General features: G+C 41.0%; 2 protein-coding genes across 9 annotated transcripts in view; both read left to right on the top strand.

The window, feature by feature from the left end:
* The window catches only part of LOC144672626 (ADP-ribosylation factor 3-like), a 28,766-nt gene extending 21,263 nt beyond the window's left edge, over positions 1-7,503 (top strand). The window contains exon 6 of the mRNA XM_078534467.1: positions 7,419-7,503. Coding sequence (XP_078390593.1) covers positions 7,419-7,488 — 70 coding nt within the window. The 3' untranslated portion in view covers positions 7,489-7,503. The remainder of the gene's footprint in view (positions 1-7,418) is intronic.
* fkbp11 (FKBP prolyl isomerase 11) lies at positions 3,672-25,436 on the top strand. 8 transcript variants are annotated; one of them, XM_078534453.1, is made up of 7 exons: positions 3,672-3,902; positions 7,272-7,396; positions 19,745-19,807; positions 21,665-21,752; positions 22,035-22,068; positions 23,575-23,645; positions 25,200-25,436. In XM_078534453.1, exons 2-7 carry the CDS (start codon positions 7,334-7,336, stop codon positions 25,415-25,417), a joined length of 537 nt encoding a protein of 178 aa, XP_078390579.1. In that variant the 5' UTR covers positions 3,672-3,902; positions 7,272-7,333; the 3' UTR covers positions 25,418-25,436. The 8 variants fall into 8 exon arrangements, with proteins under 8 accessions (XP_078390579.1, XP_078390581.1, XP_078390580.1 ...); XM_078534454.1 differs by lacking the exon at positions 3,672-3,902 and adding an exon at positions 4,181-5,388; XM_078534455.1 differs by lacking the exon at positions 19,745-19,807.
* The last annotated feature ends 2,238 nt before the right edge of the window (positions 25,437-27,674 follow it).

The following is a 27,674-nucleotide window of genomic DNA, read 5'->3' as shown; positions in this document are numbered from 1 at the left end:
AGAATTGCATTCAAATCATGGTACTGAGTTCATGCTCCATGGGAGCCTTCTACCCTTATCAGCATTTACTTCTGTTCCTTTCTGCCTCATGTCGCACTACTGAAAGACACTGGTTCTAGTATTTGGGCTGGAGAGCAATAAAGTGCTGCAAGCTGTTTCTAACTTTCGCCTTTCCAAGTGGTCTGGAAAAATATCTGAGTTGCTGGAGCTGGGAGTTTTGTACTTTAATTATTTGCAATGGGTGAACTGCTTCCTGGGCAAAAATAAAAATACTGTATGCACTGCTCATTTTCTTTCCCCTAATCAGCCGTAGAAACACACTACTTCAGGAAATATTCAAATTGCGTAGGAGTAAATTACCCAGGTCAATTTGTTTTATTATTAAGGTCCTGGCCAGAATCTGCAGGGAAGTATTTAAAATGCTTTTTCTCTGTGGAACAGCAAAAATTAAAGGAACTTCAAGCTGCAAAAATACTGTTTGCATGAAGCAACTGTTAATTTTTTTTAAACATGCACTAAAGAGACCAAACACTCTGTATCTGACTGGGCTTCATTTACTGCACAAATCAATATTGTGGGGGAGTAACTGGTATGCAATTGTCATAAGGGTGTGAATGTACTTTTATTTTTAGATCTATTACATTTCCTGAGTGAATCAGTTGATTACTCATGAAAATTAAACATAGCTCTGAATTTCCTCATGGCCTTAAAGATTGATGCATCAATAAGGGAGGATCTGCAGGAAATTGCATACCTCACAACAAACCAGCGGCACAAATACCATGTGAGGGGCAGGAGGTTTGCTGCAGTGACTTAAGGTGGTAGCAGGTAAGTGTTTACCTCTGGCTTATTGTCGGTTTCTTGTGCCTCCATGGAGTATTGAGCAAAGTTTCTTATGCTTCTTCAAAACTTTACAGAGCAGGCAGCGGATTGTTCCGGTGCCCAGTTATTTTGTGACATTTTCAACTGATGAGCCAGTACACCCAGCGCCTCTCCCTGGTACCAAAAAGGGTGAAGTATAGAAGCTCTGTTTTTCAGGTGCAGGGTCCTCTTTAACACAAAAGAAGAAAAATTGATAGGGTATTTGGGGTGGGGAGGGTGTGGTCTGTGTGAAGTATTGCTGATATCCAGAAGCTTGCTCTGTATAAGGACCGGTCAACAGAGCTGCTAGGGAGGTTCTGTGCTTTGACTGTTGGTGCCTGCAGTTGGTGTGCCAATTCCAGCTTGAGGTGGTTGTGTGCAAAGTGGTTATTTCCCCTGCTGAAATACTTAACTGAGTAGCCAGAGCATAGCTGGTCTCTACCTTGACCCTTGCTGTAGATTCCTGGCTCCTTTTTATCCTCTTTCACTAATCAGTTGCAGCTAAGGAGAATAGAACAGGATGATGATCAACTCCCTCTGCCTCTGGCCAAGGCTGCAGTCTTTCACATCAGCACTCGCCCTTTCTTTTCTACTCACCAGCATAGAGACTTTCTCCTGGGTTCAATAAGTGATGAGGAATTAGGGAGACTTGTAGCAGAAGGTAGCTAAAGACCTGGAAGAGGACTCTGCCATCTTATGGAAGCTGTGGAGATGGGATCCTTCAACTGAAGGGGCAGCAGATTCCCATTTCATGCATTCTGCTTTAACAAAGAATGTTTGAGCCTCACACCTAAATGCTGTGGCTGTTATAGCAAAGCCAAATTCCCTCACTCGCAACAAAATCAAGGGAAGGATTTTTTTCCTTGTGGATAGCAGTTGGCAGCTTCATTGCAGCCTGCAACCAGCCATGTGTATTCCACCAGATGTGTAAATAGCTCTGGTACATTGGTGCCTGGCTGGAGAGGGCTAACATGATGCTTCTACTCTCCCAGCCAGTAGCACATTCCAGGCTCCCTGCCTTGTCCTTTAGGTTGACTGAAAATAAAACAAATATGTTGCTGCTGGTTGCACACCATTTCAAAATTTAGGAAGTGGAACCCCTTTCCAATTAAGGAATTTAGTGGGCTTGCTAGTTGGGGCTCTGCGCAACAGAAATGCCATTTATTGTCTGCCCTGACCAGCAAAGTCAAATGAATAGAAAGTTCCTGTACTCTTGCAATAAAACCAAGTTAAAACAATCGTGTTTTCTTTGAATGAAGCAATCCATATAACAGCAACGCTGACCTTCAAGATTTCCTGCTAAAGCCAGGTTAGGACACTTGCACAACACAGACATGATGTCAGGAAAGCATGATATCATGGATGCAATGCTCTCCGTTTGGTTTTTGTGTTAAATTAGGATGTCAGAGCAGATTTTAAAAATCTCATTTCCATACTTTTTTTTCAGAAATAATATCATTGATGGAATTACAATAAAATGTGTCTATTGGACTGCATCATAGAAGTTCCCCAGATGCACCAACTAAGCAAGATAGATGACAGTCATTCCCTGGTTCATTCCCCAGGGCAATGCCTTGACTGATCAGAGTTAATCTGCCTGGTTTGAATTTAAACAAAGCTCGGTAGCTAACTGTCAATTATCAGTTAACTAGTGCATTGTCCATGGCAACGCCTCGACCAACCAGAGTCCACTTTCCAACCAAAAAAAAAATTCTTTCGAGTTATCAACAGTCACAGATTGCAACTCTTTTGAGTACAATCACAGTTCTTGGTTTCTGGGAGTGGGACATGAACCCACAACCTTCTGATTCAAAGGCGAGGGTGCTATGGACTGAGCCACAGCTGACACCTCTACTTTCCAACCAATCAGCACACTCTTCTCATGCAGTTTAAATTGTTCCCTTTACAATTTGGTATTCTTGGGAATTGTCCTGGTGAGTGCAAGACGAAAAGCTTTGACAGCATATGTCTTTTTTCAGCGATTTAAAAAGCAAACAAGTTTTGTTAATAATTGTGGGTTGTCATTTAGGTTGAATATCCTTTTAATCACTTGCTAATTTTCTTGAATGATGTTTGAAGTGTTGATTCTAGTGATCCAGTTCAAAGGACCTGTGCGGAGATGCAAAATGCAATTGTGACAAGTTGCGATTAAAACTGTCACACTACATTGTGATGTTCTGTATTGCTCAATTCCAAAAATATTAATAGAATTGATCCCTAGAGATGTGGGCCTGGCGTTTCCCCTTGAGTGCACTTTTTTTATTTTCCCTGTGCAATTCATCCAAAATCAACAAAATCAGCGCAAGAGAATTGTGGAATTTTAAGCGCAAATTACATTGTTTCCTTAACCTTTTGTACTAGTTTAAAAATCATCACACTGGAGGCTGACCTCACTGACCAAACTGACCACATCCCCAGGATGAATTAATCACCGTTGTGAGTTTCTGCCAACTGCACTCATTTACGGGTCACCAAGGAGGTGCCAAAAATTAAGCTTTGATTTAGGAGAGACTCTAATAGGCACGTTTTAAAAGCTTTTGCATGTATGTTTTTAGCTTACTAAGAAAGTGACTATTGTATCCAATATAACTAATAAATTATTCTGTATATTTTTAAAGGTCATTTGCAAATCATTTAAAATCGGGTTATTCACAGGTGGTGGATTGACACTGTGATAACTTTTTTGTGATAAATCCATTTTCAGCTCTATCAACAAGACTCTTCAAATGAACACTCTGAAATATTTTTTTTAAAAATTCAAACGCAATTTATTTTTGGAGTTAAGTTTTAAAACGCTCCCCAATTGTGCCTATTCGTGGCAGACTTTACATTCGATATGCAAATAAGTTTGAGTGCAAACTCAAAGGGAGAAAACACTTCTCCAAATGGGCACGTTTTGCATCCAGATCAATAATTGAGCCCAAAGCGGGAATTCTAGCCTGTGATTTCTGAGATCTAAAAACTCATCAATCTATTTTCAGACTGGAGCCACTATTGTACTGATGTCTGCTGTCTGGCTTATCCTGCTGTGGATTAAGTTGGTAAGAGTCGAACCAAAATCCAGAAAGATTTGCATCTCTAACAAATAGCCAATATTAACATGTCTGTATGTGGAGGGAGCAGTCATCTGTCTCCTCGTTGTTTTCGTGGTGGAGAATTTGCTGCTTGGAAGGTCACTAACATTTGAAAGTCATTCAAGTTGGAATTGATTTTTTTAAAGTGCTTTCATTGAAAAGTCATAGATTGTCAAGGTTACATTTTTGAAGCTGATTCTAATTGCTACTTTATTATTTTAAATGTATTATTTTAATTGGTCTCTGCCTATCAGTGCACTATTTGCAGACCACATCATTACGTGTGTAAAGGAGTTTGAGGCTATCTGATCATTGACCATGACTATTAGGTTCTTTTTACTATCTGTAACTTACTACACTTCAGTTTAAACATTGTGATTTTGATTGAGTGTGTAAACTGGAGCTAGTTGTCTCTTCTGAACAAGTGTTACAATGTCTTGAGGTTTGTTTTCTTGTGGAGTGCGTACTGAATGTCACCACCAGGCACAGTGACTGTGATGTACTATTAAATTGAGAGCAGTTTGTTATTTGGAGAGAATGCAGTTCTGAATAGTTCATTCATAATTGACTGCAGCATATTTGAGCAAGATCATTCAGTGAGAAAACACCTGCAATAAGAAACTGAAAGGGAACTCATTCTGTAGTTAAATTCACTTCTTGTGTGCATCTAAGAAAATGAACTGAATAGATAGACCCTGAGACATTCTTTTTTAAATGTCTGTTTATTATCATTTACTTGTTGCCTTCCTGTAAAGGAAGCTTTTGCCAGTGTGCAATAGGGACTGTACTAGAAATCTCTTTCAAAGAGCTATCACAGGCACGATGGGCCAAATGGTCGCCTTCTGAGTTGTATCATTCTAATAGACAGGACACCAGCTATTTAAGTAGTGTAACATTGCTTTTATTTGTAAAAAGCTGAATTTTTTTACCTGCTCCTTTCTTCTGCCCTGTTTCCAAAGCACTGCACATTACATTTAGATCAGATTAAGCGGAGCTGCCCTTCAAATAAACGGATGTCAATTCTTCCCACCTAATGGACGTGTAAGGAACGCATGTTTGGAAAAGCTTTAATCAACACACGCTAGATACCATAGCTCGTGTATCTCAGGTGTATTTGTGCTACTTGAACTGTCACAAATAATTTATTTTCTGTAACTTGCATTTTCAGAATGTTGACCTGTTTGTGTTCCTTGTTGCTGTGGGGAGAGTTGCTTGTGGTTTGTGATGTGCTGCGGGTCAGTGTCACTTGAAAGGCAATCAGGTCCTGCAGCTCTTCATATGCTGCAGCTGAAGAGAGCACAAAAGATCAGCAACTTTGACATTAAGAAAATTCCACAGCACTTCAAAGATATACGTCAGTAAAACAAGTGGTGAGCCAGTAAAGGAGAGGTTAGAAGAACTAACCAAAAGTCTGGTCGAGGAGATGGGTTTTGATACTCTTTGAAGGCCAAAAGTGAGTTGTGAAGTGATTTAGAGAGAATTTTAGAGATTAGGGACTAAGTGTTCTGAAAGTTCTGCCACAGTAGGCTAAGGGATATAGAGCTGGTAGTGTGACATGTACATGGAGAAACTTAATGAAGAGAGAGAGCCAATATATGTTCAAGTGGGACAGGATATGTTCAGCACCGTTTTCAACAAGTTAAGCTTTGTAGAGGGTGAGAGTTCAGCAAATAGGTTTGGAGTAATTGAGTCAGGAGGTGACAAAAGCAGGAATGTGGGTTTTGGACAAAATAAAAACAGAATTACCTGGAAAAACTCAGCAAGTCTGGCAGCATCGGCGGAGAAGAAATCAGTCAATGTTTCGAGCCCTCATGGCCCTTCAGCAGAACTGAAGCATAGTTTCAACAAGGGAGAAATATAAATTGGTTTAAGGTGGGTGGGGGGGAAGAGACACATTGAGGGTGTGGTGTGAGCAGATAATCAAAAGATGTCAGAGACAAAAGGGTCAAAGAGGTGTTGAAGGTGGTGGTCTTTGTCTGAGAAAAGTGCTAATTAAGAATGCAAGACAGGATATTCAAAGTACAGCTCTAGTGGGGGTGGGGTGGAAAGACTAAAGGTTTTAGTTTTAGATTTAAAAATAATGGAAATAGGTGGGGAAAGAAGAATCTATATAAATTATTGAAAAAAAGGCGGGTGGGGGGGGGGGAAAAGAAACGGTGGGGGAGGGGGAGTTTAAGATCTAAAGTTGTTGAATTCAATATGGATTCAATGGGTTTTGGAGGCAGTTAGGCTGAATTGGTAGAGGTGAGTAATGTTGCAGCAGTGGAAATAAATGGTCTTCGTCATGGAAAGAATTTGAAAAAAAGACTTTGACTTTCATGACCTCAGGATGTCCCAAAACACTTCACAGTCAGTGAAGTACCTTTTGAGTGTTGTAATGTAGGAATTGTTGGAGCAAATTAGATGGGTTTATTACAGCCCCTTGGATGTCTGGTATGGAAAGTGTTCAATTCTCCTGCACTAACATTCTCCACCTTTTCAGGAGCAGAAATTTCACAAAACTCTTAACACCATTCCCGTCCTGAAAATCCTAGTCCCTTTATAGTTTTAGTGGCTTCCCTCTTTATTGGAAGGGGCGAAGAGAAGGAAGGGCTGTCAGCAGGGACACGCTTAGTGAGTCTGTCAATGAGTGACTCCATAAAACCGCTCATCTGTTGGATTGATTTCTGGCCCCTGATGCCTTTTGAGGTGGATAATGAATGTAAAAGTAAGCATTGTGAGTTGGACACTGAAACCTGGATTTTACCATCAGCATTCATTCAATGCCAACATTAACCCATTTATTTTAAACTAACCAATTGCAGCAATAAAATAATTCCAACCAGACAATTGAGGCTTGTAGCCAAATAGGAACAAAGAGTATTTTGTACATTCTCTCCTCCTCTTTTCTCTTTCTGATTCCCCACCCCTCCCCCTGCCCCACACATTTCTTTCATAAGATACTGGATGTGGAATGTTCAACTGTGAGTGTAGAATTGATTTCATGTCAATAGAAGGGTGTCTAAAGCTGCTTACTGATGCTTCCACATGCACCAAATGAAGTGTTTGGTGGCAGAGTGAATTGGTACTAATGTCACTCATTGGCATGGTAACTGATGGGCTTGGGAAGGCAGTTCCCTACATGGTAAGTTCCTCATCCCTTTTTATTTTTGGGTTGAATAGAAAGAGCTGTGTGTCTTAACTAATGGCCTCCTGGTGGCTAATTTATTATGTACAATGGAGAGAGGCTTGAAAGAAATTTAATTCCTGCCCTTGGCAAGGAAATTGGTGTGAAGAAGAGGATGGGAGTGGGAGAAATATTAACTGTCTGTAGTTCACTTACTTTTTTTTCTTTAGGGTTGATATTTGTCGTTGACAGTAATGATAGAGAGCGTGTGACTGAAGCACATGAGGAACTGATGCGAATGCTTGCAGAGGATGAATTGCGAGATGCTGTTCTACTCGTCTTTGCCAACAAACAGGTAAATAGCCACAGAGTTAGAGGTGGTTCCGCTTTCTCACTGGGGCTATCTTACTACTCTCCCTGGCTTCCCAGAAATATTTCTGCCCATGACACCCTTTACTTTGGCATCAGGGACACAGCTACCCTTTGGATCTCTCAGTCATCTTTGCCAAAAAAAATACTTTTTGTTTGTTTGTTTAGTGCTCTGCTTATAGTTTCTCACTACTACCATTCTCCTAGTCCTGTGGCCCATGTGCCCTCCACCCTTGGGTGTTCATAACTACCCTCCTTTCAGTTAACGGTCACTCCCCACTTCACAGTTGTCCAGCACTGTGTATCCATTGGGCATTTTTTGCATTTGTGATTCCACCAATTCCTGCCTCTCACTGCTGCCCATGCAGGTGGTCACCCACTTTTCTCTCTCTACATTACTCATGTTTCTTGAGCTGATTCTGCCACCGGGTTTCCCTGAATAGCTCATCAGCACCCAACAGTGGGAAGTGATGGAACTGTCTGGACTTTACTGGGGCTGAGTCATTTATCTAACTGTTTAATTCCAAGGAGTGGGGATTACTGCTTTAGTTTGCACGGCTGGTTCTCGCTGTGCTGTATGCACTTTAGCACAGCATGACTTGGGGGGCTTAGATAAAGCTAGCCTTGAGGAGCAGGGCTGAGTAAACCGGAAACCTCTTTTTGGGCTCTCGTCACCAGTAATCCCATTCTCTGCTAATCCGGCTCATTTTGCAGATGAGTGACAAGAGTGTTAGAAAAGCTCTCTGCCACACCGAGAGTCTCCTTGATCAGCTGTTGGGTCCCAATGGTGTTCATGTCCATCCCTCCCTGGTACAAGCAGAGAGAGAGTGAGCAGGGGCTTTGGGAGCCATTCCCATCTCTGGCCTATTCAGGGGAGTCATCACTCATCTGTCTGTCTCTCTCACTTTCAGCCTGTTCACATTGTTCCCTGTACAACCTCTCCACATCACATGTCACAACAGTGTTGACCCAGGCAGTAATCACATTAAATCACAAGAGGATTCAGCCATTCTGTCTTTTCAAATGCACAGCAACTGACAGCGGTATGTAAGCGGGGAGAGTGGGGAAACACTGCATTTTTTTTAATCGAGGAAGAAGTGCACAAAAGACTGAAGGCTGGCATAATAGACAGCAGCAGTCCCTGTGAAGAATTGTCCAGATTCCTCTTGTTGCCATAGATGCAGAGCTCGCCAACACCTCTCTGACTTTCCCGAGACATTTCCAGTAAAATGAAGATCTCGTGTATTCAGATGTTGTTAAAATATCTTTATTGATTAAAATGGAGCTTGCATCTCATTCAGCAGAAATGATTTGGGTTTACCACTAATGACGCAGTGAGCCCTGAAAGTTTGTTCAATCTTCAACTTATTTTGTTTTGTCATTCCAAAAGTGGAGATTCACATTCCTAAATGTTTATTTAGAGACATCTCTGACAAAAGGTTTATCGGGCCGGGTGGGGAAGGGTGCTTCGTATTTATTTTGTAAACTAGCTACCATGGCATTATTTATAGAGGAAGAAAAGGGAAGTATTTATATAAGATCTTATCACTTCCCCCAGTGTCTCTAAGCCCTTCATACATAGTGAGGTAATTTGGAGTGCAGTTACTATTGTGAAGCAAGCACAGCAGCCATTTTGCCAACAGCAAGAGCTCTCAGACACCAGGGAGATGAATCACTTGTGGCTGAGAAAGGAATGTCAGTCAAGAGACCACTTCCTGACTGCTGTTTGAAATATGCCATCAGATTTTAATATAGCACAAGGATGAGCACTGGGACCATTGTTGTTCAGGATTTACTTAAATAATTTGGATTCCGGAATCAGAAGTACAATTTCAAACTTTGCAGATGACACCAAATGGGGGTTATTGGGTTGTATTACAATGTTGGAGGCACTATATAAATGCAAGTTATTGTAATTGTTGGAATAGTTATTATTGAAAAAGATTGCAACAAAGTAAGACATTAATAAACTTGCAGAATGGGTGTGCAAATAGATTTCAGTATAGATAAGTGCGAGGCATCTGGTAGAAAGGAGGCCACATACTTCTTGGAAAATGAAAGTTTAAATGGAGTGTGGGAACAAAGAGATCTAGAGGTACAGACCCATAAATCATTAAAAGCAGGTTTTCTCACAGAGACCTTCTACATGGATTGTCACCCTGATATGGTGGAGAGGCTTGTGTGTTCTGCTGGTCCTTTGAGCGATGCCGTCAGGAGTTCCTTGCTCCTGATAGGGCCACCCATAGCAGCAAGGTCAGGGGGACATGCCAGACAAAGTGCGGTCCAAAAAGCCCTCAATGGCAGAACAGGCGAAGGAAGACTCTGCCTCACTGGCTGCAGCGGCAAGATCGTCCCGGTCATTGCGGTTTGCCGCGCTACCGAAATCTGGCCACCATCCTGTCAAGATCGTATGGGCAATGATGGCAGAGCCCAAGGTCCCCACTTTAAACCCACTCCCTCGCAGGCTTCTACCAGGGAAATTCCACCAGCAAGGCCTCCACCACATCTCCGGATTCAATGGGAGTATCATCGAACAAACGCTAGTGTCCTTCTTGAAGCCAGCTCCACAATCATTCAGACAAAACTCCTGAAAATCAACTTCAATGGACTGGCCACAATGTCCAGATGCCTGAAAAGTGTCTCCCCTGCCAGGTCCTGCTTTCTCAACACTCAGATGGCCAATGTTCCAGGGAAGGACAAAGAAAATGCTCCAAAGACACTCTGAAGCTCTCCTTGAAGCACAGTAGCATTGATATTAATGACTGGGAGGAGCTTTCTACCACTCATTCAAAATGGAGATGACTTGTCCATCAAGCTGCATCGCGCTTTGTCCCAGCGTCTTAACGATGAGGCACAGCAGCAGCAGAGAAGGAAAGGAAAGGAAGAAAATCCTGCACTCCGCATCCCACTACCTCGTGGGACATCCTGCCCCATGTGCCCAAAGAGCTGTGGGTTGAAAATCAGCCTCTTTAGTCACATGAAGATCCATGGCAGAAACTCATGACCCTGAGTAGACATCATCTGCGAATCCAGGGACAGCTGCTGCTGCTGACTCCTGTGTCTTGTGGGAGTTTGAATTATTGGGTTGGGTTTTGCTGACCATTTTTCTGTTAGTGATTTGGTTCTTCCTTGGTTGCTGCTCATTTCAATCATTTTGATCCAATTTCACTATACTCATTGTATGTGTGTGTGTCATGGTGATTATGTTTTGTAATTTTTCTAAATGATTATGGCAGCTGCACTTCTTTTATCTACCGGAGTTTGAGAGAGAACTCAAAGCAATCAGGGAAAAAAAGTTGCATTATACAACCACCAGGATAACAGAAGGTGACCTAGGTGGATCTTGGTCTTTTTTCATCAAGAAATTCCTAGGTCCCAGGTAAGTTCTGGGAGTACTGTTACCATTATTCAAGTTTGGAGAAAGTTTCTGAATAATCACGGAATTGTTACAGCACAGAAGGAGGCCATTCGGCCCATCGTGCCTGTACCGGCTGTCTAAATGAGCACCATGACTTAGTGCCATTCTCCTGCCTTTTCCCCGTATCCTTGCACTTTGTTTCTATTCAAATAATCATCCAATGCCCTCTTGAATACCTCAGTTGAACCTGCCTCCACCACACTTCCAGCTAGTACAGTCCAGATTCAAACCACTCACTGTGTGTAAAAGTTTTTTTTCTCACATCACATTTGCTTCTTTTGCAAATCACTAAGTCTGTGCCCTTTCGTTCTCGATCCTTCTATGAGCGGGAACAGTTTCTCCCTACCTACTCTGTCCAGCCCCCTCATGATTTTGAACACCTCTATCAAATCTCTCCTCTCAACCTTCTCCTCTCCAAGGAGAACACTCCCAACCTCTCCAATTTATTCTCCATAACTGAAAGTTCTCATCCCTGGAACCATTCTTGTAAACCTCTTTTCATAAAAGTCCTATATTTAGGCATAATTATTTAAGCAAAATCCTTTTAACACAAAGTCATGGTCAAAAGAAAAGACTGAAATAAACTTGAGGTTTATTCTTGTATTTAGTGATCATCATTCTACAACTCTCATTAATAGTACTCGAAATAAAAATGGAAACTTTAAAATCACATGCGGCTTCCTTCAGGCTCAGGTGATGCCAGGAGACTGTGTCTGTCCAGGAGGCTGGGCTGGGTGATTTGTCACTAGATGGGACAGAGTGCCCATCAGATAGACTGGCTAAAACATTGCTCCCTCTGCCCCCACCCATAAGAGACTTAATGGAGACTTAACTTAAGCGATGGAGACAAATTTATTTATCCACCTGCATTCACTATGGAAAGCATTATGACCCCAAATTACCTTGGTCCTGAACAACATTCCTCCTTTCCTTTTGTTGTGCACAGACTATTCATTTAAGTGCATGGGAGCTTCAGGGTTACTGTGCGACAACACAGCTTAGAGGAAACACTGGTCCTGATCCTCCAAAGAACAAGGAAATATACAAGTTTCCAAAAATTGATTATTACTTCTGGAAAAGTGGAAGCATAAAAAATAAATCACTTCTTAATCAGATTCAAGGCTTTCAAATAGTAATAATAGAATGGGAGATTCATTTCTAGAATGAAAGTTCACAATTCTAACATTTAAACTTCAACTTTAAATGAATTTGTCAAAATGGGGTACAGTAGTGACAGTAATGTTAGAGTAGAATACTGGGTACATTCATTTTCTGGTATTGTTTTTGTTGTAAATGATCCAAGTTTATTTTACAGAGAGAGTATCACCAGGCACTGAGGGTGGCAGATTAAGAACTGTTGCTATCCTTGTGGTGGAATGTCGCCACCTCTTGGCATGTTACTGCCTGGCAGGATTTTATTTGCTAACTCAGAAATGGTTGAGATGGATAACACTGTCTCTCACTTAACTGGCAGCCTATTGAAACACGAATGGTGCTGTAAACTGACAAGTGTCCTTGTATATTCAGTCAACATCTTTCGTTTGATAACTTAACAGGAAGTTTTATTTAAGGGGGAAGCTAGATACATACATGAGGGAGAAAATAATAGAAGGATATGTTTATAGGGTGGGCTGAAGAGGGGTGGGAGGATGCTGTTTTGGAGCATAAACACTGGCGTGGACCAGTTGGGCTGAATGGCCTGATTGTGCTGTAAATACTATGTTATTTACCTCCCTAGGTGGAATCTCTCCAATGAATGATTGAATAATACAATATTGTGCAGGTCGATCTCAGTCAGTTACATTTACTGGCATGTCATACTTGAGGGGGATTTGCTGTATCACTCTGCCTAAAAAAGGGGTCAGCTTGAAGGATGAATTAAACATGGCCAATCATTAGTGATCTCGAAAGACAGCACCCTCCGATTCAATTCTGAGAAATTCCAGCATGAGGTTTGATATGATTCCAGATGGAGATCAGAACATTTTAGTCATTCAAAATTGTTTTAACCTGATGCCAGTAACAAAGCCCCTACTAAACTCCTTTTCCTGGCTGCGTGATCATCTTCTGCTATTGTGCATTGCTAATGCTTCAACAAGTTTACACTTTGTGAAATTATGTCACTGAGATGCTTGAAATTCCAGCAAGAGCAGACTGTCTGAGAAAGCAAATCAATAAATCACACTCATCATCTGATCTCTCATTAATATTACACCCATTCAGAATTACACTTATTTTTCCTCAAAAATTGCAAGAGTTGTTTGCCTGATCTGTACTTCACAAGAACCTCCCAATCATTACAAAGGTTTGGCAAAAGGCCAAGAAATATACACAAAGGGCTCTAATATTGATCAGATTGCAGTGCAGAGAAGCTACTAAAGTATTTTACCTGGGGAAAACAGGTGAAAAACAATAAATTGTACATATGACTTTTTTTTCTTTCCAATTAAAATGAACAGTCCAGTTGAGAACATTAGAAAAGTCAAGGATGAGGAGTGCCCATTGAAGCCCATCTTTCTGGTACGTTAACTCTCCCATCAAGGTATCTGGACAGGAGAATGCTTTTTCCCTTTTGTATGTCCTGTTCAAGAATGTACAATTTTAATTGAATTTTTAAACAGTTCTTTTGACCATCTTAAATTAGTTTTGAACATCCTAAATCCTCCTGGGACATTTCCTCTCTCTGTACCTCTGACATTAATCCTGGATTAGTTTCTGCTTTTCACTCTGTGAATGATAAAACCTCCTGCTCTGTCTTGCATTGCTGCCCTCACACTGAGTGGGAAAGAAAGTGCCTCCAGTATCAGCACATTTTCCTTTATGTGCTTTTTAAAAAATGATTAAACTGGAGGTAGAATTCTAGTTTGGGATACTTAACAAGGCTGATTTCAACATGAGGTTAAAGCTGAGTGGGAAGAAAATCAATGATTCTTTTTCTTTTAAATCAAATTTAAATTTCATGAAAAGAAAATGAGGTCAGCCCTTTCACATCAGCTTTGTGGAAGTATCTTTCCATTTATTACTTACTAAAACTTTAGTTTACTGCATCTGGCTTCACAAGGAGTTCCCCAGGGAGCATAGGCCTTGACCACAGCATTAAGAAGAAGCACCCTGGGGCCGGTTGTGCAGAGGGGTCTAAAGCATTTTTTGTGCACAGTTTTTTAATGGCCAGCTCTAGAATATCACCAGTCCAGGCCTGCACGCCCCTATCTAGAAGATTAGTTTATAGCATGACTGGAAGGAGCCTCAGAAAGGAGAGACCTAAAATCTTTATAGAGGGCCAAAAAATAAATGTGGCAAAAAAATGTACATGCACTAGCTGTGACTCCATGCAGTAGAATGTGCGCTTGAGACAATTGGAAATGTAAACAGATTTCAAATCTGATGATATAAATGGATGAATGGCGTACCAGATTTTTATAATGTTCTTCAATCTCTTATTTTAATGGAGGTATTAACCCATTTGTTTTAAATGTGCTAAGACTTCAGTTAAAATAGCTAATGAATGTCAGCTGACCATCTAAAGCATTTGCCTGCTTGTATGACCTACAGAGTAATTTTGAGGCTACAATGAGCCATGACTATATCACATCATATGGAGTGCATTTAAGAAATTACTCTTTGAAATTTTGGGTGTAACGCCATCAGGATCAATTTGGAAAATTCTACTCAGTAACTTTGCAGCATTGGTGACTGCGAAAGCAACCTGTCCATTTGAGGGTTACAATGGTGCATTTCTGTGCTCTCTCCTATGCTTAGGTCTCTGCTATTCAGTAGCTTCTGGTCTCTTACAGCTTGAAGCAGCAAGTTTTTGTTGAGTAAAAGTTGAGTTTATAACTTACGAATATCTTTTTTTAAAAAAAATTCCAGTACTGTGTGTGCACTCTCAGAATACTGCGAATGCTGGAAATCTGAAATAAAAACAGAAAATGCTGGAAAAACTCAGAAGGTCTGACAGTGTCTGTGGAGAGGGAAACAGAGTTTTGAGTCTATATGACCCTTCTATGTATTGTGTTGGTCAGTGCTACATTGTTTTGAACTAATTCTGGAATACAAATCAAACAGCTACATCAGATTAGATTACAAAGTTAGATCAGGGCCTGACTGCCGCAATGGCTTACAATACTGTTCTTTTAACCTGGGCACCTAACTCTGATTCACTCTAGACTGATTGAGGTGAAAATCTCTTCTCTCCCCACAGACTGGCAGAGTCTATAAGTGATGGCCATCAAGCTTGCTTAATCCAGTTGTCAGTGCAACCCTGCACACTACTCACCCACTTCCTGTCCACGCTATCACACTTAACTCCTGAGAGAAGCAAAGAAAACTGGGGCCAAATCAAGAAAAAAACAGCAGCAAATAGAGCCAAAGTGGGGGGGGAAATAGTAAAAAGGCAAAATTAATGGCCCTTTACTTAAATGCATGTAGTATTCGGAACAAAATAAATGAATTAACCGCTCAAATAAAGGTTAATGGATATGATCTTATAGCAATTACAGAGACATATTTACAAGGAGATCAAAGCTGGGAACTAAATATTCACGGGTATGTGACTTTTTGAAAGGATAGGCAGGAAGGAAAGGGCGGCGGGGTAGTCTTGTTAGTACGAGATGGAATAAGTAAAATAGCGAGAAATTATCTTGGATTGGAAGATGTAGAATTCATATGGGTGGAGGTAGGAAATAACAAGGGAAAGAAGACACTAGTGGGAGTGGTCTATAAGCTATAACAGTAGCTATAAATCAGGACACAATGAGGGTATGTAAAAAGGCAGTATATTAACCATGGGTGACTTTAATCTTCTTGTAGATTGAGAAAATCAAATTGGCAGAGGTAGCCACGAGCAAGAATTCATAGTGTATTCAGGACAGTTTCCTAGACCAACATGTTGTGGATCCAACTAGGGATCAGGCTATTTTAGACCTGGGAATGTGTAATGAGGCAGCTTTAATAAATGATCTCAGAGTAAAAGAGCCTCTAGGCAACAGTGACCATAACATGGTAGAATTTAGCATTCAGTTTGAGAGTGAGAAACTTGGGTCAGAAACAACTGTGTTAAACTTAAATAAGGGTAATTATAAAGGAATGAGGGCAGAGTTGGCTGGAGTGGACTGGGAAAGGAGTTTAGCAGAAAAGACAGTTGATGAACAATGGTGGATGTTTAAGAAAATAGTTCATGACTCCAAACAAAGATATATCCTGGTGCGGAAGAAGGATTCTAGTAAGGGGATAAACCAACCATGATTAAGCAAGAAAGTTAAGGAGTGTATCAAATTGAAAGAAAAACATACCATGTGGCAAAAATTAGTGGTAAGCCAGAGGATTGGGAAAGTTTTAAAAACCAACAGAAGATGACCAAAAAAATAATAAAGAGGGAGAAAATAAACTTTGAGGGTAAATTTGCAAGTAATATAAAAATGGATAGTAAGAGCTTCTTTAAATATATAAAAAGGAAGAGAGAGGCCAAAGTGAACATAGGCCCCTTAGGGAATGAGGCTGGGGAAAATAATAATGGGGAACCAGGAAATGGCAGAGGAGTTGAATAAATACTTTGCATCAGTCTTCAAGGTAGAAGACACTAATGGCATTCCAAAAATACTAAATAATCAAGGGGCAAAATGTTGGGGGGAGTGGGAAGAAATAAATACAACAACTATCACTAGAGAAAAAGTACTAGAGAATCTAATGAGAATAAAGGCCGATAAGTCCCCTGGACCTGATGGGTTGCATCCTAGAATATTGAAGGAAATAGCTGCAGAGATAGCGGATGCACTGGTAGTAATTTTCCAAGAATCATTAAATTCTGGAAAAATCCCAGAGGATTGGAAAACTGCCAATGTAACACCCTTATCCAAAAAGGGAGGGAGACAAAAAAACAGGCAACTATAAGCCAGTTAGCTTTAACATCTGTCATTGGGAAAATGTCTATTATAAAGGGTGTAGTAGCAGAGCATTTAGAAATGCAAAATATAATCAAGCAGAGTCAGCATGTCTTCATGAAGGGGAAATCATGCCTGACAAATTTATTAGAATTCTTTGAGGAGGTAACAGGCAGGATAGATAATGGGGAACCAGTAGATCTAATATATTTAGATTTCCAAAAGGCATTCGATAAGGTACTGCACATAAGGCTACTTAATAAGATAAGAGTCCATGGTGTTGGGGTTAGCGTATTAGCATGGATAGAGGATTGGCTAACTAATAGAAGATAAAGTTGGGATAAGGGGGGCATTTTCAGGATGGCAACCTGTAACTAGTGGAGTGCCACAGGGATCAGTGCTGGAGCCACAGTTATTTACAATATATGTTAGTGACTTGGATGAGGGAAATGAATGTACTATGGCCAAGTTTGCGGATGACACAAAAATAGGTGGGAAGGCAAGTGATGAGGATGACAGAGTCTACAGAGGGATACAGACAGGTTAAGTGAGTGGGCAAAAACTTGGCATTTGGAATATAGGCCAGAATTCTTACCTTGATGGGCGGGCCTCACCGGCTCGGTGGCAGGCGGGCAGCTGAACGCTGCCGAAACGGGGCCCGCTGCCATTTTGAGTGGGTGGGCCAATTAAGACCCACCCAGCGACCTGCCCAACAGGAAGCGCTATGCTATGCCCATTGAAGACAGAGCTGAGGAATTTCTTCTCTCAGAGGGTAGTTAATCTGTGGAATTCTTTACCACAGAGGGCTGTAGAGGCTGGGTCATTAAGTATATTCAAGGCTGAGATAGACAGATTTTTAATCAGTAAGGGAATCAAGGGTTATGAGGAAAAGGCAGGAAAGTGGAGTTGAGGATTATCAGATCAGTCATGATCTCATTGAATGGTGGAGCAGACTCGATGAGCTGAATGGCCTACTTCTGCTCCTACATCTTATGGTCTTAAAAGCTGTGGGACCTGAAGGCAAGTGAACAAGGTCCCAGAGATCACAGTTCCAAAGAAAAGTCATATTAGACTCAAAACAGTAACTCTGTTTCTCTGTCCACAGATGCTGCCAGACCTGCTGTTTTTCCAGCACTTCTTGTTTTTATCCCATAGATCGCTGTAGTCCCTGACTCATAGCAACTTAGCAACAATAACAACTTGCATTAAGTGGTAACAGCACAAAGCTACTGTTAACAACGCTACTCAAACACGAGAATTCATTTCAAGGACATTTGATTAAATTCTAAAGCACCTCACTTTAACACTTTATGGTGAGGCCACATTGAGAATATTGTTACAAATGTGAGGTTTTATAAAATGGCTATGTTTTAAACTCTCCTTTAATTCAAGGTAAAATGTAATAGTGGCGAGGAGCATGTGAACCTGATTGCCATGGGGACTAGGGTCAAGCCCTATTGAAAGCAAGGTGCCAATTTTTTTAAACACCTGGAGACAACAGAAAAAGCAGCAGACCTTACTGCTGCCAGACTTGCTGACTCAGAGACTCTGGACAGAGTGATGGGAAAACAGCAGCTGTGGTGAACAGCAGAGGAAAATACTTGTTTTGTTAGCCACCAGGCAGGATACTGGTGGGAGCTCATTCTCTGGTCAAGAAGACGGAATCTATGGAGATTTAAGGACCCTGGAAGATTCGTCCTGGCATGGCCAAGAGAAGTAGTCACTGGAGTGGGTCATGCTGCTGGAAGTTGGCTTGGGGATTCTCAGAAGACTGAGGAAAACGACTTTTGATGGACACTGGATGTTATGACTCAGCGAAACAGGGAGAAGCGAGTCTTTTAGAAGATGGGAGTAACTCTAAAAATCTGCAGAGAGTGCATTGTAATGTATAAACATGGCATGGGGATTTCGGTTGTGTTAGAAAGTAAAGTGGGGGGCATATGTTCTGCGGTTTAGTTTATTAGTTGTCCACTAATGTTTAGTTTGTGCAGTAAAAGGCTTAAATGTGAAATCTTGTGTGATTCTTTGAGTCGGTCACTGGGAATTCAAAACTCTCTAAAAGTTATCTATCTTTATGGGGGATCTTAACAATATCATGTGCTGTTTTGAGGACCAAAGGGGTTCAGAGAGTAATGGATTTTTATAAGAATAAGTAAGGAGAAAATGTTTCCACTGGCAAAAGGATCAGTAACCAGAGGACACTGATTTCAGGCAAAGAAGTCTTGAAGTGTTATAATGTGGGAAATAGGGTAGCCAATTTGTGCACAGCAAGTTCCCACAAACAGTAATGTGATAATGACTAGATCGTTTGTTTTTAGTGATGTTGGTTGAGGGGTAAATATTGATTAGGACATTGGGGATAATCCCCCTGTTCTTCAAATAGTGCTAAAGGTTATCGTACGTCCTTGAGACGGCACCTGCGATAGTGTAGCACTCCTTAAGCACCTGAGTCTCAGCGTTGTGCTCAGAAGCAGCATTTGAACCCACAACTTTCTGACCAGCTGAGTCATGGCTGGCACTACGGGTGTAGAAATACGTTGGACCATTGGAGAACGAATAGTAAGTTTCTTCGTTAGAAATTACAGCTGTTTGTAGTACCTGAAGAGTAGGAAAATTAATATTTACCAGTGGAGCTGGGCGGTGCTTACTGTTCAAAAGAGGGGGGGTGGGGGTGAGAGAAGGATAAAGACTGCCGGGATAGTGGAGGACTAAAATTTGTCTCCAACGCCGTGGAAGGATTAGGTTGTGATCCAGGTGTGTGTTGACTGTTCACTCACTCAATCGGTCTGCTGGTCAGCATGAGTAGAGCTGTGCTCCTTTATCTGATTCTTGTCTCATTGAACGGAATCTCCAGCCAGGATGAAAAAGGACAAGAACTTAAAGTGGAAGTCTTGGTGAGAAGATTTATTTTAAAACCATCTTTCCTGGAAGACTTTCACTTTCACATTAAAATTTGACAACTATAAAGAAGCACAGCGCCTGCTTGTATTTATTCTGATTTCCAAGTGTTTTTTTCCTTTTCTTTAAAAAAAAACAGCTGAAACCAGAAAGTTGTCCCGAGCTGTCGACAGTTGGAGACACTCTTCACATCCACTACACTGTAAGAAATGCCGCAAAGTTTCCTTTTCTTTTAAACAAATGTTCGTGTAAACAGTAAATTCGAAGTGTTGTGAGATTTGTACAGTATTTGAAATAAGAAACATGGGAATTGTTGCATGTCTGGAGGCTGTGGTCGCATTAACACGTCAGCAATGAAGTTCCTTAACCCACTAGATATTCCCCCTCGTCAATTTGCAGGGAAAGTATAAGGAGAAGGTGCATTTCCACTTGGAAACTAATGGTCACTTAGCCACATTGAGGGGATGTCGGAGCAGGAAAAGCTTGTCACCTAGTGGCCAGATAACTAGAGGAAGTGACAAACGGACACGTCAGTATGTGAAACTCACACATGCAAGCCCTCGTGTCAATCCGGCACCTAATGCAATATTCCATCCATATTTTGTGGAAGCAAATTAACATTTACGTTTAGGAAATTCGCACTTTAATTTGTTTTTTTTTTGTATTTTTGCCTTTGAATTCGGAAGCTCTGTAGCTAAATCGCTGCTTTTGCAGCACTCAAATTGTCCCTATCTGGGATTATATAAGTGGCCTGGGTTCAGAAATTCAATGTAAAGTGGCCAAATTTACCGCTACCAAACTGAGGAGGCAGCTCAGAAATTACAGTGAGTTGGGTAAAAAAAAAAGTATGCTGGCAACTTGATTCAATTATAGACGAGTGCAAAGCATTGGATATAGGATGGAAAAATAAGTGAGGTGTGTACTCAGCAAATGATGTAGAAATAGCAAAGCTTGAAGTTTGAGACCTAAGAAACTTAGACTCCATGTTCAAAATATTCAACCAGTGCAGTTTTTTTTTATTCTTGGGATGTGGGTGTCACTGGCAAGGCCACCATTTGTTGCCTATCCCCAATTTCCCATGAGAAGGTGGTGGTGAATCAGCACCCACAGTGCTGTTAGGAAAGGAGTTCAAGGATTTTGACCCAGCGACAGTGAAGGAACAGCGATATATTTCCAAGTCAGGATGGTGTGTGAATTGTAGGGGAACTTGCAGGTGGTGGTGTTCCCATGCATCTGCTGCCCTTGTCATTCTGGATGGTAGAGATTGCGGGTTTGGAAGGTGCTGGCAAGGAGCCTTGGTGAATTCCTGCAGTGCATCTTTTAGACGGTACACACTGCTGCTACTGTGCGTCGGTGGTGGAGGGGGCGAATGTTTAAGGGTGGTTAGCACGAAAGCCAATAGGATGTTGAACTACATTACAACAGTGACTGCACTTCAAATAATAACTTAATTGGCTGTAAAGTGCTTTGGGATGTCCTGAGGCTGTTAATAGGCAGAAACTAATCTTAAATATTCACTTGAGCCTGAAATTCATGCACACAATTATCCTCAGCTGTGCCACACCAGACTGTAGATGTAGATCACATCCCTGTGCAATGGTGTCGAGAATTGCTGGCCGCATTAAGTATGTGGGTCTTGAAAAGGGCATGATATTTATGGATGTCAGTCATTTCTTATCTGTTTATCTTTTGTTGGACATTTAATATCACTTTAAATGTCATCTGTCAATTCCATTATTATCAACTCTAGTATAAAATCAGTGGTAACTACTGGCAATATTCTAAAAAAGGTGAGTATGAGTTATTGGGAATACTTACAATTGATTTATTTTGGAGTACTGACTAGATTAGATTGGGACTATGTTGGAGATCATGGTATGTTGGGCTATTTCAAATGTTGGGAGGTTACCCAGTGTGGCAGAGTGATAACTGAATGTGGGATACTGTTGAATATTAGAGGTTACAAATTGAAGTAAGGCTGAATGATAGATCTAACAAGTTGCTATGGATGTCAACACTAGAGAGTTGATGTGCTTTCTTCCCTTACTGTGTTTCTCAGGGTAAACTGGAAGATGGGACCTTGTTTGATAATTCCTTAATCCGAGATCCTCTGGTGGTAGAACTGGGCAAAAAACAGGTTATTCCAGGTATTTTACATAATCTCCGGAATGAAACTGCTGAAGAAATGCATCCTCCATACAGTTACAAAGATTGATCCAAGAATGAGTCAATTACTTGCCCTAGTTTGGTACTATAAATTTTTGACTCTCGCTAAAGTAATAATGTTGACTTCAATCCATATACAAAAATCTTTATTGAGATCCAGAGCCACATTTTGATTCAGGTATTTTCATACAGTTCCAATTCTGAAACCATTAGTGCAAATGTGTTTAAAAAGAATTTGAATCTGACTTTGTTTCTATTGATAGGTTTGGAACAGGGCCTCCTCAATATGTGTGTTGGGTAAGTCAATGTGACTGTAATTAGTACTATTTGAAGTAAAATGCAGTAATGTTAATTGGCTTTAAGTTCCGAAATTACTAATATTCTGTGTCTGGTTAAGATTTTGTTCCCCTCTGTTGTCCTCTCAAGTCCTTTTGCTGGGCTGTGGTCCCATTGGCACCACCAACCCTCCAGTTGTTCGCTGAAGTGCCCATTCTTCACGTGATCCTGGACAGTTAGTTTCTGGAAATAGGTTTACCTTCACTTTTACTGTGGGTGATATTGCAGTCAAGCTTGATTCTGTCTTTTCCCAACCTCCCTACATGCTCACTCACTAAGCAGAGGTTTCTGGATAAAGAGCAAGAGAAGGAAACCTGGCTGATTGGCTTTTGCCCCCTCCCCCCCACTACTACAAAAAATGTAAAAAATTAATTTAATTAAAACACTACATAGTAGCATGTTGTAGTGATTACACATCAATGAGTTTAATTATCATACAGTATATATTATAGAAAGGCTCTAAACAGCTGAAGTGACAGCCAGTTGGTAACAACAGCTGGCATAAGGATGTATCCTATACTTGGTATGTAACGGCCCAAACCATCACATCTTTGTGTGATGAATTTATTTAATTTATATTTGTAAGCAGTTTCTTTCCTATCCTGAAGCTGTTGACTCCTTGGTGGAGTTCAGTTCCATAGGCATTGGCCACCGTCAAGTGCCTCCTCTTTGTGTGTGAACCTAGACAGTGATTAACAACAGGCACTCTAACTGAGCATTTCTGGTCCACGCACTTTCCAGGATGAGTAACTGAACGGTGCCATGGCTGGTTTTCCCCTTCTTAGCCTAAGCGTGCTGAGTCATGTTCAGCACAGACCAGGGATTGAACCAGTGACCTTGGCATGTTGATTAATAATGAGTCAACTTCACCAATGGAACACAGTGTTCTAACTGGTTATAAAAAAACCTATGAATCTTGTGCCCGTTAGTAATCAATATACCATAGATCGTGGCTTTATAAGTCGACCTGGTGTGTAAGATGACCCCTGTTTTTGGACACCAAAATGCATGTCTAGGCCTGTACTTGGTATATAAGTCAACCCCCCCCCCCGCCCCTTCATTTTTCAGCCAATAAATGCATGTTTAGGGCTATACTGACATTAGGAGTTGGCCTCAATTTTTCAGCTCAGAAAAATGTTTAGGGTTATACTCACCTTATAAGTTGGTGCATGGGATCAAGCGGAACACACAGGCCATGTTGCTAAGATGATGTGTGGGAGTTTAAGACATGCCCACAGAGAGCAGACTGTGTATGGTGACTGACAAACAGAAATTTCTTCACATTTCAAAATGGCGACCACCTACACCAACACCAGCGGTTCACATTTTATACTCCACGTAGAAGTCAAACCCTGTTTTTGGAAGGATTTTTTGAAGCTTCAGAGGTTGACTCAATGATTAGTAGATAATTTTTTTCCCTCTCGTTATATTTTTACAGAGAGTGATGAGAAGTATTTTTATTTACAGAGAGAAGAGGAAGTTAACGGTTCCATCTAACCTTGCATATGGGCAACGTGGGTTTCCACCCTCCATCCCAGGCACGTATTCTTTTATTTTTTAAATTTTCCTTTTGGGAAAGGGAAAAGGTAGATTCTAAACCTGTTCCTTACAGTTTCCTTCAGCCAATAGGGCAAGAATGTCAATCTTCTGCCAACTGGATTTGCATATATAATTTTCAATTGCTCGTTTTCCTCAATCTTAGGCATCACTGATCAAATTTGTTCATTGCACTGAGTTTAACTCTGACATCGGTCCTGATTTGCAGCAAGTCAGACAAACACACAAATTTTTATAGTCCTTTTCCCCACCATCTCCTGCTCCAATCTCAGCTGCACACTTTAAACTTTGATCTAAGTAGCATTTTTTTTAAGTTAGTGGTGCTTCAGGACTCTGCAGCAATCTCAATCAACAATTCTGTATTGATACAATGGCTTTGGTGGAGGTTTTGTGGCTCAGTGGGTAGCATCCCTGCCTCTGAGCTAGAACCGCTGGGTTCAAGACCCACCTCAGCACTTGATGGTCAAGGAAAAAGTGTTCATTTACACAGCTAAACAGGTTGAACATCAACTTGTAAATCCTTCCAACATACACTAATAGCATGTGGTAAGAGCAGGAGAGATTCCTGCCAGCAGCACGGGGTTTGATCCCTGTTCTGGCTGGGTGGGTTTGGGACCTGCCTCCTTGCCCTACCTGTGGTGGAGATCATGGTGCTGTGGATCAGACCTGACTTTGAACAGAGAACTGAAGAAGAATATAGTGCCTTTAATATAAATGATTACAATTGTCCTTGGAATAGCTACTGCTATTTCAGGTCCTTCATAATTGTGTCTATAGTTAAATCTTTAACTCAAGAAAACTAGGGTTTTTTGAAACCATGCTGACAGTTGAAAAGAGTAAAAGGTTAGATGAGAGTTTAACAAGTTGAAAACAGTTCAATATTGGATAAGGGTAAAGGAAGAAGAAGTGATTAAGTGACAGCGAGATTGGGTTTAAAAACCTGTAGGCCGAGGGAGGTAAAGTGTTCCTGAAAAGGCTGGGAGGCTATCAGAAGAGTTTTGCTTTCAACACAGTGAGGACATGGGGAGAAGGGACAATGGTGTAGGATGTCATATCTTGGAACCAGGCAGGAGTATTCCAAGGAGCAATCAGTGGTGTTGGACAGAAGCAATTGAGACAGAGCTTGGAAGCTGGAGGTCAGACTGAGATCACCTATAAAACTGCAAGCGATTTTGGGTGTCCTGCCGAAGAATGTGGGACAGGTGCAATAAGAGCCTCCTAGGGCTCTGGGTTTTGCTTTACACAGTTAAACATTGTTGACAGGGAAAGTGTTTAGCTCAAAAAAGAGAGCTAAGCTTCTTGGAGACGTTGGAATTTCACTGGAGGTCAAAGGAGGGCCAGATAAGTACAACAACCCATTGTCACAATAATGAACAAATTACACAAGCTTTACTCTGGGTTTATGATGGTGGAAGCACTTTGGATTTCTCTTCCATATTCCACTGGTATTTTATATGACTGCATGTGGTTTAAATGCTGCAATATTCTAAGTGTGACTGGATATTGAGTTTCAAAGTTTGCTTTCTGTATTTCAGGAGACTCTGTATTGTTGTTTGAGACGGAGTTGGTGACTTTAGTGAAATCGACATATTGGAAGAAAATGATGGACAATGTGATCCCAATCGCCTGCCTCCTGCTGGTCCCTGGACTTTTGTGTCTAATAGGCTACTACCTCTACCTAAAAGCAAATGTGCCAAAAACCTCCAAACGGAAACTCAAAGAGGAGAAAAAGAGCAAAGCAAAAAATAAATAAATTTTCTCCAAAACTGTTCAACCTCGTGTGGTTTTATTTTGTAAATATGGGAGAATTGGTTTGATTTCTTCTGCGTCATGGGATTTTCCTCCTGTTCTACCAATGGCATCTGTGAATAATCACTTGGTTACAGACAGTTGATCATTACTGCCTTCAAGTAATTCTTCACAGGTTCAGCTTTAGGTCAGACTCAGAGTGTTGCTTTAATTGATTGTTACATGTTCAGACAGCAGGGCAAAGGTGAAAGAGAAGCAATACGAGCATTAAGTAGCAGTGCTAATCAGCATAATAGTAAGCAAAACATGTATCTCATTACACTTCTGCTGTTACTGAGGGGGTATTCCTCACTCAAATGCTGGCCCTGCCCAAGTCTCAATTATATAAGATTGTTGTTTTAAAACATGCCTTTCATAAAGAATATTAATATTAATCTTAATTTTGAAAACAGGTTATGGTGGTACTGCCAAGTGTCAAGATGCATACTGAGAAGCTTTCAGAGATCAGAAATTGTTAGGGAAATGGGGTGTATGAGCACTGCACCACCTGACCATAATTTTAAAATCTCTGCAGTGGTGCATCTCCATGCAATCTTGCATCTGCAGAGATGGGCTGCTGCATTAAAGCCAATTCTGAAAGTCACAACTGACCAGTGTAGCTCATACAAAAAGCAAGAGACCAAAAAAAAGCGTTTGATGTTATTGTACAAATACTTAACAAATTTCTCTATTATTTCAATGGAGGACATTCCCATCCTTTTACATGGGTCAAAGCCTCCAAGGAGAAGCGAATTTGCCACAAACGTGAATTATTTGTCAAGGCTTAGATGTCTAAACTCAGTCAGAGTGTTCAAATCAAAACATTTAATTGAATCAAGGAGTTAGCCTAGAGCAGTTTCAACCTGCTTCCAAATGGGTGTGAATACAGAATAAAAACAGCTCATAATTCAGCACTAATTAGCACTGAATTGTGAGTCCTACTTGCAAGAGGCCACATGACAGCTGGTGTGAGAAATGGAAATTCAGACTGGCAAGAGTTGTTTGAAATTACAGTAAAGCACAGTTGCTGGGGAGAGGGATCTTTATTTTGCTGGACTGGAGCCTGAGAGTGTTTGATGCGGAAATATAAACTAGAAAGGTATTTCATTTCCTCAGCAGTAACATTCTTCAATTTGACCACAAAAGTCACGAAAATCGGCAAGCCTACAGCAGCAAGCTGGTGACAGTCTGCAATGAGGCCTGTGTTTGCCTCTCAAGCTGTGTTAACAGCACAATAGGTGGGGGAGGGCAAGGGTTGGTGGTGGGGGGGTGGGGGGGAAGTGGAGGGGGGGGTGGGAAACGGGTGACAGGTCCTGCAGTGCAGAATAGATTTGTTTCAAGTATTTTCATTATTTCAACTGTGACATCTGTCATCAGATGGAAATGTTGGACTGAAGGTTAACCAGCTCAACAATAGGTTGCTTCAAGCAATTGCCATCAAGATGCAGAACCACCAACAAAGTTAGTTAACTATAATATCACAGGGTCTCAGGACAAGGACAGTCAGTAAAGTACTTTTGAAGAGAAATAAATGCCCAAAGAACTTGCTCAAATGTTATTTGAAAATGGAGCTTGTAGTCAAAATTAAATGCGACAAAACAGAGAGCTAATGCTAAACCAAGACAGGGAGCTAATGCCTACAACAAACAAAACATTCCTCACCGGGAGGGGAAAACAAGCCACCAAGACCAGAGGACCAGAAGCAGCTCTTTCAGGTCAACATATAGCTATCCAGCCTTGTCTGGACCTGCGCATTGCCACTTTGTTAGGAAAGACCTGAGAAGCTGGGGGAATAAATGAATCATCTGGTACATCGCGATGCTGAAGCTTGGAGGGCGTCAGGATACCAACAGGGCTTAACATTCTAACATGTGTCACTCAGATTGGTCCATTGAATTGGGGAGATTTCTTTAGATATTACTATATAGGCTTGTTCTCAATTCTTGTTGGTGTTATTTAATGAGTTTTTGCAGTAGATGAAGAAGTAGGATTTATTTATTCAGTATATGTTGCACAGTGTCTGTAAAATCAGAAAGTATATCTTTGACAGAGGAGAAAGGTTACAGAAGTTAAAATTGTACAGCAATACCACCCATATACAGGTATAATGGTAATAGCACCAGACCAGTGACCTAAAAGCCCAGGCTTATACTCTGGAGACACGGGCTCGAGTCCCACCGCAAGTGGAATTCAATTAATAAATCTAGAATTTGAAGGCTAAT

The sequence above is a fragment of the Cetorhinus maximus genome, chromosome X (assembly GCF_964194155.1).
Source record: "Cetorhinus maximus chromosome X, sCetMax3.hap1.1, whole genome shotgun sequence".
Classification (NCBI taxonomy): domain Eukaryota; kingdom Metazoa; phylum Chordata; class Chondrichthyes; order Lamniformes; family Cetorhinidae; genus Cetorhinus; species Cetorhinus maximus.
This window is presented reverse-complemented; position numbering and strand designations above follow the sequence as displayed.